This window comes from Alligator sinensis, unplaced genomic scaffold (genome assembly GCF_000455745.1).
Source record: "Alligator sinensis unplaced genomic scaffold, ASM45574v1 scaffold647_2, whole genome shotgun sequence".
Classification (NCBI taxonomy): domain Eukaryota; kingdom Metazoa; phylum Chordata; order Crocodylia; family Alligatoridae; genus Alligator; species Alligator sinensis.
Window position 1 is genome coordinate 5,164,605 of NW_005841832.1, and position 13,197 is coordinate 5,177,801.

Below are 13,197 nucleotides of genomic sequence, written 5' to 3' on the forward strand. Positions count from 1 at the left end.
CCCCCCATCCCCCAAATTGGGGGCACATTTTATTTCAAAATTCCCCTGCTTCTGATATCAATAGCAAAACCCACATTGGGTACAAAGAGAGCTTACCTTTCCGTAGGTAATGCTGACACTGGGGGATCCTTGTCCAACCTATATAAAAGAAAAAAACCCAAAAACATTACTTCTTTTTTGTTGGAGATTTTTTGCCTATTGCGCTGCGTTAAGAAATGAAACAATTGCCTTCTAACACAGCTTTGCGGCACCATAATGGATAAAAGCCAAGGGGAGAGGGGGACACAATGTGTCTCAAAATTCCACTGCTTCTACCTTTACTGAAATCAGTAACAAAGCCCATATCAGGCATAAAGATTTATAAGTATTGTTGCTACCTGAGGAACATTGTCTGTTCTGTGAAAAAACAAGAAACTGGTTACTACTACTTTCTTTTTCCATAAAGAATTGTGTGATTACAGCATTGTTTCTAGAAAAAGAACCCCTTGCATTCTAACACTGCACTCAGCATGAAAACCAAAAGATGAACCCTGTAAAGAAAACATTTATTTCCTTGAAAGAGAGTTTATAACTGAATATTGTAGTGTTTGCATAAAGGACCTCTACTGCTATTTGCCTATGTGTGGGAATGGTCATAGGAGGAACAAGACCCCATAAAGCCTGTGTCCACACTAGAAAGTAGTATACTTGTTATTCCAAATGGCCTCCCAATGGTCCCCACAAATTTTAGAGGAATCCATTAGGGGAAATAAAGATGGTGATTTTAAGGAAGGGAAATGATAAATGACTCTAGACCAGGGGTTGTCAACCGGGGGTACGCATACCCCTGGGGGCACTTTGAAATGTTCTAGTGGCACATGGGGGCGGGGATGCACTGCTGCCACCCTGCGCCACTGCCTCACAGGAGCAAGGTTGGGGTGGGGTGAGAGCTGGGCTACACAGATGTTGTGCTACCACTGCTTACCATGTCCCCCCAGGGATACAGTTATTAAAAAGGGGGCCGCTGAGGTACACTTATTAAAGAAGGTTGAAAATCCCTGCTGTAGAGATCTCTGGCACTCACACTGTGAAATTAAACAATGGATACAAAATCTGGGGGCATAATCTGTTCCAAAATTATACTGCCTTTACTTCCACCAAAGTCAACAGCAAAACCCATATTAGGCATACATGTGGACCTTAAGAATCACTGCTGCCTCAGTAACTTTGTCCATTACACAAAACTCAAAGTTGTTATTTCTTTTTTTTTTTTTAAATCTCGAATGGCTTGACTGCTATGCTGTTTCATGAACAGGAGCGATTGCTTTCTAACACTGTTCTGGGAGGCACCACAATAAATAAAAACTATCGGGGGAACAATTTGTTTTAAAATTTCACTGTTTCTGCACCTATTGAAATCAATGGTGAAATCAAGCAAAGCTTCTGTTGGGTACAAAGATAGCTTACCGGATTATAAGAACCACTGCTTCCACCCTATAAAAAAAGAGAAAACCATTACTTCTTTTTTTATTGGTGACTACCCGACTACTATGCTGTTTCAAGGACAGAAAACATTGCCTTCTAATGCTATCCTGGGAGGCACAACAATTGGAGAAAAAAATATGGGGGTGTTCCACCTCCTCCCCCCATTCCAAAACAACTAGTTCCATTGTCTCTGAGCCTACTGAAGTGAAGGAGAAAGTACCTACTGGGTATAAAGATAGTTTACCTGACCATAGGAAATGCTGCCACCTTGGTAACTTTGTCCACCCTGGAGAAACAAAAAATCCAGGAACCTGTTACTTCAATTGGGGATGACATGCCGACTACGCTGTTTCAAGGAAAGAAACTATTGTGTTCTAACACTGCTCTGGGTGGCCATACAATGGGTAAAATGTGTGCGAAACGGGTCCTATTCGATTAGGATTAAGCCCAAATCAGGGACAGTGATTCAATTCGTTGATCGATCGGATCATTGTCCCGATTCGATTTGGCCGAATTCAAATCTGAAGATTTGATGCTGATTCGGAGAATCAGCGATTTGGCCATAGACACAGCTTTAAATGTTTTTTCTACATACCTTGAGGTACCAGGTGCGGCTCAAGAATGCTGCGATGGTGGGGCAGACGGAGCGAACCAAGGAATGCAAGGGCGCTCCCTGCATGCTTGGTGGCAAACCCAGAAGTGGGCTGGGAGTACTTTTGGTCCACTTCTGGGTCCGCCGCCGAGTGTGCTGGGGGGCCCCCTGCACTCTCCTGGTTTGGCAATCAGCCATGGGGAGACCCTGGATGCCCCCCCAGAACCAGAAGGCATCAGTCGCCGAGCCAGAGAGGTGTGGGGAGGTCCCCCAGCGCACTCCCCGGTGGACCCAGAAGTGGACTGGAAGTGCTTCTGGTCCACTTCCGAGTCTGCTGCTGAGAGCACTGGGGACCCTCCTGTGCTCCTGGGGGATGCTCCATCCACCTCAGCATCACAGCATTCACGAGCTGCCTGATACCTTGAGGTACATAGAAAAAACATTTAAAGCTGTGTCTATGGCTGAATCGTCAAATCTTTCCAAATCTCTGTGAATCCATTTGGAGGGTTTCAATTTGGAGAGATTAAAGGGTCTCTCCAAATTCAATTCAATTTGGATTTGGAGATTCAGCCACCGAATTGGACCAAATCTCCACTGAATTGAATCAGCAACCAAAGCTTCGCACAGCCCTAGTAAAAAGCACTAGGGGACACACTTTGTTCTAAAATCCCATTGTTTCAGCACCTACTGAAATCAACTCACACACACACACACACACACACACACACACACACACACACTTACTTGACTTGTCATCTGAAAAATCTTCTAAATAGTGGGTGCATCTACATGTTCCATTAATTCTGAGCAATAAACTCCAGGGTAGTTTGAGCTGGAGTAAACTAGTCCCAGGCACAGTATCTACACGTGCACCTGGGACACCAGCAATTTGACCTGGGTTGGAGCACTATATGCCAGGGCTGCTCAGACCCAGGCTTCCAGTGGCATTGTTGGGCAGTGGAGGGGCTGGTTGGAGCACAAGGGTGCTAAAAGTGCAGAGCCATGTGGCCAGGTGGCAGGCAGGAGTCTGGCCCTCAGTTGGATCAGTTGACTGTGGGCAATTTACACCCACAGTCAGCATCTATATATATATTTAATTGCAGTAAATGACCACAGTGTAAGATAGCACTGTCCCCAATAGTACTATCTTACCGTGGTATTTATTAGTTTACTGTGGCCTAATATCATTACACATATGCTTTACTTACTAATTAGCTGTACTCCACAGCTAATTAGTTTACTCTGCAGTTAAGCAAATGTGCGGCCATGGCCACTGGATGCGTCTAAACATGCTATTAGTGCAAAGCAATAATCTCTGGCACATATTGCACTGGAGTTTATTGCTCCCAAGAGCGCTGTATTTACATGTGCGCCCAGGACTCCAGGTTGGAGCAGCCCTGGCTGGCAGAGGGCACAGGGGGTCAGCCTGCCAGCCCAGAGCTGCTGTGACCCAGCTCAACATGCTGTGGAAGGGCTAGCTTGGGCATGAGAGTGCTCCAGTGTGGGACTAGCCAGCAGGTAGTCCTTCACTGAAGCACCCTTGTGACCCAGCCAGCCTGGTTCCTGTCTAACCATGTGCTGCAGTGGAGCAGTTTCCTCTGCTGCAGATAGTACACGTATATACAAGTATTATCCTGTGGCAAAGTAAATTAGTTTACTCTGGCCTAATAACATCCCATATGTAGATGCTGACATTTTACCGTGGAGCTAATTAATCAACTCTACAGTAAATGTCTCCTGTAGATGCACCCACTGTGTAGCACTAAAGGCCAAATCATCAGCTGCTATAAATTAGACTAACAAGCTTTACTGGTTCTGTTAGCAGAAGCAGGCCTCAATGGTAGAAAGCATGTTGAGGACACTAAAGAATAGGGATGCAGAGGTTTTCATGTTTATGGCTACTGAACATAACTGCATGATTTTGTATAATTTACTAGAGAGCAGAGACTAGTGTCATACAACCACAGACATCTCCTAGCTCCTTACACACCACCCATTTTTCAGGGAAAACACACTCAACTATTCCAGCTGTGATGAATAAACATTCCCTGACACCGGTGATGGTATAAAAACACTAATACAGTGAAGAAAGAGAACTTACTTGGACATAGACTTTGTATCCAGAACCGCTCAAGCTCTGTAAAATAAAAAAATCATTCAGTATGCTCTGTTTATGGCATTTGGAGGAAAGGACCAATGGGTATTTCCTTGTTTGGGGGAGTAAAGGAGGAGTTGGCATGCACTCTGTGCTACTTTTAGAACCCAATGTTGGGAAAAAGCTTTTGTGAGGGATATACTGGTGGACTGCATGTTCAGTTGCGGCTGACATTCTCAACAAGGGAGGGGAAGCAGACTGCCTGGGATCAACTGGTCCCAGCTTAATGCAGAGAAGCTGATTTTTGGGGCACAGCTTATTACTGCCAGCCACCCCTACTTGTCAGAACATAGTGAGCTACAGCCAGGGTGCCACCTCTTTCCGGCCACAACCTCTCCTCACCTGCTTTATGGCACCCTGCATCTAGACTGACTATAAGAGCAGAGCAGATCCTGCACAACATAGAGCTCCGCCTTGCCTTGATGTGAATAATACAAGGTTAGCGAGGGCCTTTCTGGCACCCTTTCCTTTACTGCACATCTGCATAAGGGGACAAGCTGACCAGAGACCATTGTACCCAGTGCAATTTTCAGTTGCAGTTCCATAACACCTCTAGATGGCATGGAAACCTATTCCACTTTCAGGCAAATCACTCACACTAGTTCTGCTGTTATCAGGGACTGCCTATTACAGCTGGAGGAATTGGGTAAGGTGTGGAAAAGCAAGCACAAGATTTGTCCTTACAATGGCAATACTGTTAGGACAAAACATAAAAGTGAAAGTGTGTTTACCTGTGGGTAGGTCTGACGCTGTAAATGAAACCAGAAAGCTTTGATTATATAGTACAATGACTAATTTAGATAGAAAATAGTTTCAGTAAAAGAAACATATACCTGTTGGATGGATGGATCCACCAAGACAGTGAGCATATCACATTTTATCTCTCTTCACTATACCACCCTACACTGTGAAATGGTTTAAGTTGGTATTTTGAAAACTAAAGCATTCTGGATACCTTTCCAGGTAGTCTTGGAGACACACTAAATATCTTGCCAATTGTTTTTTCCAAATGAAAAAAAATTATGTTAATTTGAATGGCAACTAGAAATATAGAAGCCCATATCCTACTATAAGAGGACATTAGGGCTGATCCAAAGCCCATTTGGGTCTATGAGAGTCCTTTCATTGCATATAAGCTAATTGCAGAAGGAGGAAGAGAACATTTCACAGTATCATAGTAGCTAGGGTCAGGAGGGACCTGAACAGATCATCTAGCCTGACTCCCTGCCACAGGCAGGAATGAATGCTGGGTTCACAAGACCCCAGACAGGTGATCGTCCAACCTCCTCTTGAATTTGCCCAAGGGAGGGGCGAGGACCACTTCCCTGGGAAGTTGGTTCCAGATTTTGGCCACCCTAACTGTAAAATATTGCCTTCTGATCTCTAACCTAAACCTATTCTCCATCAGCTTATTACCATTGTTCTTTGTCACCCCAGGTGGTGCTGTGGAGAAAAGGGCTCTACCTATTTGCCGTTGATCTCCCTTGATGAGTTTGTAGGCAGCCACCAGGTCCCCCCTCAGCCTCCTCTTGCTGAGGCTGAACAGGTTCAGGTCCCTCAGTCTCTCCTCATAGGGCCTGTCCTGCTGCCCTCTCACCAAGCGGGTGGCCCTCCTCTGAACCCTCTCCAGGCTGGCCACATCCCTTTTGAAGTGCCGCACCCAGAACTGGATGCAGTACTCCAACTGTGGCCTGACCAAAGTCGCATAGAGGGGGAGTATCGCCTCTCTGGACTGGCTTGAGGTGCACCTTTGGATGCGTGACAAGGTAAGGCTGGCCTTGCTGGCTGCGGTCTGGCATTGGCAGCTCATGTTCATCTTGGAGTCAATAATGACTCCAAGATCCCGTTCCACCTCTGTGCTTTCAAGAAGGGAACTCCCCAGCCTGTATGTATGCTGTGGATTCCTTCTCCCAAGGTGCAGCACCCTGCATTTATCTACGTTATCTATGCCCTTTCTCTGTACATAATTGTGTCAATAATATAAACTCCCCACCCTCCCTGCACAACTCCTAGGGCGTGTCTACATGTGCAAATGCTGCCCAGTGGGTTTACTTTAGAGTATTCTCTGCCCAGCCGGAGGCTCACTGCTAACTGCCCTGCTGGTGGATCAGGGCAAGGGGCTGGGACCTGCCATTCCCCTGCAGCTCTTTCCAAGCCTCTTGCCCCTGATTGGGGAGCCAGGGCTTGGAGCGCCCGTTGCTGGGGCACAGGGACATTGTCCTTGCCCAGGCTCAGGTGATAGAGCCTCCCCAGCAGCAGATAGCTCCCAGGGGCAAGGAGCAATCTCCCAGCCCCCTGTCAGGGGACAGCTGTCTCCTGGCCCCATGCTCCTTGCCAGCCCCTGGGCTAGAACCCAAGGGCTGCAGGGGGCCTGCAGTTGAGGCACAGGGTTGGGAAAAATCTGCAGGGCTAGGACCTGCCCCTGACTGGGACAGTTTCTGGTGAGATCCAGCCTGTGCTGCACTGTCTCTGAAATTGGACAGCCCCCAGGCAACTCCAGGCAGCACATGCAGACTTCCCCAAGCAGTCCAAACTCCTAGCTCCATTACCAGATTGCAATTGCAGAGCTGGGGCTGGGATCAAGCTTCCAGCTCCTGCTCTGTGATCATGGACCAGGGGCTGGGAGCTCCTTGCTGCTGGGGCAGGGGGACATTGTCCCTGACTGGGCTATGGTGGTAAAGCCTGCCTCAGTAGCAGGCAGTGCCTGGGGGCAGGGAGCAAATCTCCCACTCCCTGCTGCCCAGAAGTAAATTTGCTCCTGGTCAGCCATCTACACATGCTGTACAGTACAGTACTTACTTGACAGTTAATTTGCTATTTGCATTTGCAGTTAGTAAATTAATTACCAAGTAGAGGAAATTACTGTACAGTAAGGGTCAGTATGTGTAGAAGATGATGCTTACTATACAGTAATTAGCTGTACTGCTCAGTAAAGTATCTCGTGTACATGCACCCCTAAAGTAGTATATCTGTCTTAACAGCTAAGCAAAATGGTTGTTCAGAAGGCCTTTGGTGCAAAATTCTAAGTGCTGAAGAAATACTGTGCTTACCTCAGCTGGATAGGGACCACTTGCGGCATAGGATGTTATCTGTTAAAGAACCAGAGATAAGTAATTTTGTCACAAGTGGGTTTATTTAAATATTTAAATGGTTTCAAAAAAAGAAACCTCTCTGTTCTTACAAGCTCTGGGGAATAATAATTATTAGCATTCTACAGCACTTCATTTTTAACATGTTAATTTCAAAATATGCTACAGAAAAGAGCAAGGATTATTATCTCAATTTTACATATAGGAATTCAAGCACAACAAGGTAAGTAACTTGGCACAAGGCAACATAATGAATCAGTGGCAGAACCATGCCTCCCGATATACCCACTGGTTTATACAGCCTTCTTGGCATGGAAAGCCAAAAGAAGGTGCACACTCCACTCTGCATCTCTTCATTCATTCTCATTCTATAGTGAAGTTTATATGAGAGTGCCCTGAGAATGAAAATAAACTGAAGAGTAATGTTTTTTTCCATAGCATTATTTTTCTGGGGAAAATAGGTATGTTTGTTTTGACTGAAAATAGTCCACATCCTTTGAAGGAGTAATTACTGAGATTTTATCACATATGGAAAAGAATTATTGAGAGGCAGAAATGGGCCATTTGTTTTTAAAAATAAGGTCCCCTTACTTCTGGAAGAAGCAGAAAATTGAGATAACTAAATTTCTTGCAAGTGTGGTTGATGAGGTCTGACATAACTCATACATTTGATAGCAAGCATGTGAATAGTCTGGGTTTGAATATTTTCAAGGCATGGTAACCCATTCACACTGCAGCCTCCCTGTGCTTTGACTACTTATGGGCAATACCAAGGGCCAGATTCATCTGTAATAACAATTTTGTTGATTTCATTGGCTTTGCACCACTGAATCATGAATCATTCTCTTTGTAACAATAATGATATAATCTATCTGTTATTAACATCAATAATTGTATACTGCCCATCAGCATCTTAGAAAGCCCTTAGGCAGCTTTGTAATTATATTATTCTATTTACAGTAAAATCCAGTCATAAAAAATTCCGTCATACAGCCACTGAGCCTGATGCATTTGAAAACTAGTAAGCTAAGCATTCAGTTACTGCATTATAATATGGGATAAAATCTGATCCAGTGCCTCAACTGTATGAACTGGTACAATTCCACTGAAATTAAAGGAGATGTGCTAATGTACCTTTGTTAAGGATCTGATTCCATAAATTCAACAAAGAATAAGCACTTACCTTAACAGAGGTTTCTTTGCTGCCTGAAGGGACAGACTGTAAAGAATACAGGAACCATTTATTTACTTAGGAAGAGTTCGCCAACTTAAATTCAGCACCATTTTATAGGAGTGATTTAAAGCTAATAAAGGGGCCTAAAGTGCTGAACTAAGCAATATTTGAAGAAAATGAAATCTGTGAAAAACACATGCAATAGGTGAATGGGAGCAAAAGAAATCCTCCCCACCTCCCTCAACATAATTAATTATTTTGTATTTACACAGAACTAATTTAGTGTTAAAAGAAAATTTCTAATAGTTGAAGTAATAGATATAAGGTGGAATTTCTGGTACAGCAAAATCACTACTTGAAATGGAAGATAAAAGTAATATATTGAAAGGAAATTGATCATAATTCCTTTGATCAAAAATGGAAGAGAATAAGGACAGAACAATAAAATACCATAGAAGGAGAACCAGATGGAAGTAATGAAATCCCCAACACGAACAGAAATGTTATTATGAGTTTCAAATAAATTTATAGGAAATGCCCTCCTTACTAGTTCAAGCATATATGAAAATGTTACTTTTAATTCTCAGCACCACCACAGGCAGCACTGTCTTTCTGGTGAAAATGATGATCAAAATAGAAAATATCTATATCTATTGCAACCACTTGCAGAATACATATTAGATCTTGGTTTAACAAAGAAGAAAGGAATTTGGTATTCAAAGATGGAACCATATAATGCCCCATAGCCACAGCACTCATTTGCTGAAATGTATCCATGCTAGTAAGACAAGGTTCTTTTGGTAAATCTGAAATATTTTATTAGACCAACTCATATAGTTGGAAAAATTCTCTTAGCCAGCTTTTGGACTTAAATACCCTTCATTAGGCTATACTTCATGCTAGTAATACTTTGAGGCTTCTCACACCCTCTTATTCTCATGGCTTCCCATGAATTTTCTGTGTGGCAAAATTTGGGGCTACCTGTTACTTTCTGAAGAGTATCACACGTTGGAAACCTAAATATAAAGAAAAAAGTGTCCTTACCTGACCATAGGAAATGCCATTGTTGAATGAAGATCCATCCTGTTAACAAAAGACAAAACCAATTACTTCTTTATATGATGATTTGTTTCAATAAGATGCCACATTAGGAAATGAACCCTATCTGGAATTTTTGTTTTGTGGAGTGGATGATTAGAGAAAATGCCTACATTAAATTCTGATTTCAATTAAATCAGAATAAATCCAGGTTAATTCCTCTGATTTATGTGAAGTTCATCCGAATTTACTCCAAGATAAAACTGAAATCCAAATTTTCCAGCATTTCACCACCTTACAATATTTGTAAGTTTAACTACAAAAGAACATAATATATTTACAAGTATACATTCATATACATTTACACTTAAATAAATGCCTAAGCATGAAGGCCAATAAATAAGTAGATTAATTGCAACTAACTACAGGTTCAACATTAAACATGTACTTAAATATTTTCCTAGCTCAGGGCTTTAATTTTCAACAGCACAAGAAAATAGGCCACCTTTCTTGTGGTTTTTTCCCACTTGTTTCAAGAGGTTTTAAAGTAGAAAATAACTTATGTAATGTTTATGAATAATTACAACATAGAGGGGAAAAATGAAAGTTGACAATAGAAGTTTTTTTCTAGATTGTTTAAATAACCACTAAATCAATACAGCAATAAGTGGATGCTAGCGTGCAAATTATTCATCTATGCAAAAGGAACTGCCCAAAGGAAAGAAGGATTACACTGAAAAATAGGCATGATACACTGAGATGATTATCTAAAGCAGGTTGTACTTGGATGGTAGGCAGGAAGTGGGCATGTAGGGTGTATAGCTGGGAATGGAATCTAATATTATGATTAAAACATGAATGCAACCATAAGGGGGCTATACATGTGCTCAGGGGTGGGCGACGGGGGCATTTTAAAACACTCTAATTAAAACACTCCAGTGTCACATGTATTCAGCATCCCACATTTAAAAAAGCTGTCATTTTGAAATGTGGGAGGCTGAATACATGAGACACTGCAGCACGCTGGAGCATTCTAGTTAGATTAATCGAGTCTGCTCCGATGCATTCTAATCAGAACGCATTGAAGCATGTGTATAGGCACCAAAGGTTGTTAACATTTTAGAGCTTTAAGAAATCAAGGGATGACAGAGTGGGCTGGTTAGTGATTAGTAGCATACCATCCTTCAACACTGTTAGCTGAGATCATTTCATTCCAGGCATTGGCTAGCTTTACAGATTTATCCGGGATAACACAGCCCTGTAGTATAACTGCTGCAACAAGTCTAATACAATTCACAACCAAGTGCTGAGTTGTTAATTCACCTCTGGGGACAAGAACAACATAGAACCAAAAAAACCCCAAACAAATCCCCAAACTTACCCCTCGACAGCCATATATTCCATATACACCAGCAGCCCCACCCTGTAAAGGAACAGAAGCCAGTAAAAATTTATTACTAATTATTTAAGGAGAGTAGCCTGAAGTACAAAGAACCTGACTTGTGTCTTGTCCCTATATAGGCTCTATAGTGAACAAGGATAGAAAAAAATCTTTGCATTCTCCTCCCAGCACTGTACAGAACATTCACATGAAAGTCAGACACATTTTGGTCCTAAACCTACAAATTAATCCATAACTGTCACAGAAATATTTCTGACAGATTTATTTCTGATAGAATTTATAAGTGAATGGGCAAAAAAAATTGTAGAAGAACTTCAGTGTTGACAAATGAAAAGTAACGTGCCTGTGGAAAAATAACCTCAGCTATACATACACTATGCTGGGTTCTGAACCAGCTGTTATGACTCAGGAAAGAGACCTTGGAGTCACTGTACATAGCTCTCTAAAGATGTCAGCTCAATGCACAGCAGCAAACAAAAAAAATCAATCAAATGTTGGGCATCATTAAGAAGAATACAGAAAATAAAATGGAGAACATCCATCATGCCATTATACAAAGCTATGGTGTGCCCTCATTTTTAACTGTAGGCAGTTCTGGTTTCTATATCTCAAAGACGATGTAGCAGAATCAGAAAAGGTACAGAGAAAGGCAACCAAAATGATCAGTGGTATGGAGCAGTTGCCATATCAGGAGACTAAAAATGTCAAGACTCTTCAGTTTGTAAAGGAGAAGGCTAAGGGGGATATGATCGAGGTCTATAAAACCATGAATGGTGTGGACCAGGTGAACAGGGAACTATTGTTCACCAAGTCCCAGAATAGGGACACCTCCTGAAATTAGTAGGAGACAGGTTAAAAAGTAACAAGGGAAAGTATTTGTTTACACAACACATAATTAACTTGTGGAATTCATTGCCAGAGGAGGGGGTGGAAGCACACAGCATAGCCAGGTTCAAAAAGGAACTAGACAAATTCATGGATGATAGGTCTACTAATAGTTGTTGAACAGAATGGTTGGAGATTTTTCCACTGGCATCTCTAAACCAATAATGGCAGATGCCAGGGAGGATAATGGATAGAGACAGATCACTCTAGATCTATCCAATTCAATGTTCTCCTTCTAGCACCCACTTCTGCCACTGTCAGAGACAGGCTACTGAGATAGATGGACCATTGGTCTGACCCAGCATGGCACTTCTTATGTTCTTATTGAAGTTAATTTTCAGAAAACTTGGAGTGCAAACATCATGATCATCTGCTAAGGTATACAGATCGAAGTAGAAACTGAACAGAAATGGAAATTTAACTGATCTCTACTGTCAATATTCAAGTGAATGAAAACATTAAGATTCATTGTGCATTAATGATAAGTGACTTGTATTTTAGAGCCCATAACCTTGTGTGTTATTAACGATGAAAGCCACAATCTTCTTTCAAAACAAAGGTAAATTTTGATAACTAATTTTATTTTTTCTCCACTTAACCCAAAATGTGCATAGAAATGAATTGTACTTATTCCAAATATTGACCAAATGAATGTTTCAGATGTTCCCATATTTCCCAGGCTCACCGTTGTGGTGCTAAGCTTTCCCAGTAACTCCCACACTGAAGTGGAAACTGAGGTTAGTCAGCACTAGAACTATAGGAATAACTGATACTTTGGTTTGCTTGCAGCACTGGAGAAAAGGTCAGCTGCAGTTCATCCAAATAAAAGGTTTTAAAAAATTTTTTTGGTGGATAAACTGACAAAACAAAACAAATTAGGTTGAGCAAAACATTTCTTTCAACTTGATATGAAAAGCTTTGCTTAACTTTGAAGTCTTTTCTTGATTTTTAAAAAATAAAACTGAAATAGATTTTGAAATGAAAAAAAAATTTGTTTTGAAAATGTCAAAAATGAAAAGTTGGCTTTTTTGGACTACTCGCCCCTATTTCTCCTTCTCCCACCCCAAGAAGTTAAGTCACAATTGACTTGAATTCCCTAAATGTTTTAATCAAATTGAATTGACTTTTGCTGAAAGCTTTTCACCTAAAACATTTTGTGCAGCTCTACTGCACCTTGTAGGACTATACCCTAAAGTTCTAGTTAACTGAATTTATCTTTCTAAGATTTTAACTGAGCTGTGTCTCTTTTACAGCAAGGAATGAAAACTGAAGTGGCCATACTTGTTATAGAGATATGGAAGCTGAATACTGAAGGCAGTAGGGAATCAGAGCACACAGACTGGTATAATCCAAGCCAGGGTTTATCAACATTTCTAGGAATTAACTGTGCTACATTCC

General features: G+C 41.8%; 1 protein-coding gene across 3 annotated transcripts in view; it reads right to left on the reverse strand.

Moving 5' to 3' along the window:
* LOC102369428 (hornerin-like) overlaps window positions 1-13,197 on the reverse strand; it is an 80,582-nt gene that overhangs the window by 40,976 nt on the left and 26,409 nt on the right. For all 3 annotated transcript variants that reach the window (XM_025197340.1, XM_006014994.3, XM_006014995.3), the window contains 9 exons: window positions 10,894-10,935; window positions 9,519-9,557; window positions 8,484-8,519; window positions 7,262-7,300; window positions 4,943-4,960; window positions 4,158-4,193; window positions 1,709-1,750; window positions 1,447-1,473; window positions 97-138 (listed from right to left, as the gene is read on the reverse strand). In XM_025197340.1, coding sequence (XP_025053125.1) covers window positions 97-138; window positions 1,447-1,473; window positions 1,709-1,750; window positions 4,158-4,193; window positions 4,943-4,960; window positions 7,262-7,300; window positions 8,484-8,519; window positions 9,519-9,557; window positions 10,894-10,935 — 321 coding nt within the window. The remainder of the gene's footprint in view (window positions 1-96; window positions 139-1,446; window positions 1,474-1,708; window positions 1,751-4,157; window positions 4,194-4,942; window positions 4,961-7,261; window positions 7,301-8,483; window positions 8,520-9,518; window positions 9,558-10,893; window positions 10,936-13,197) is intronic.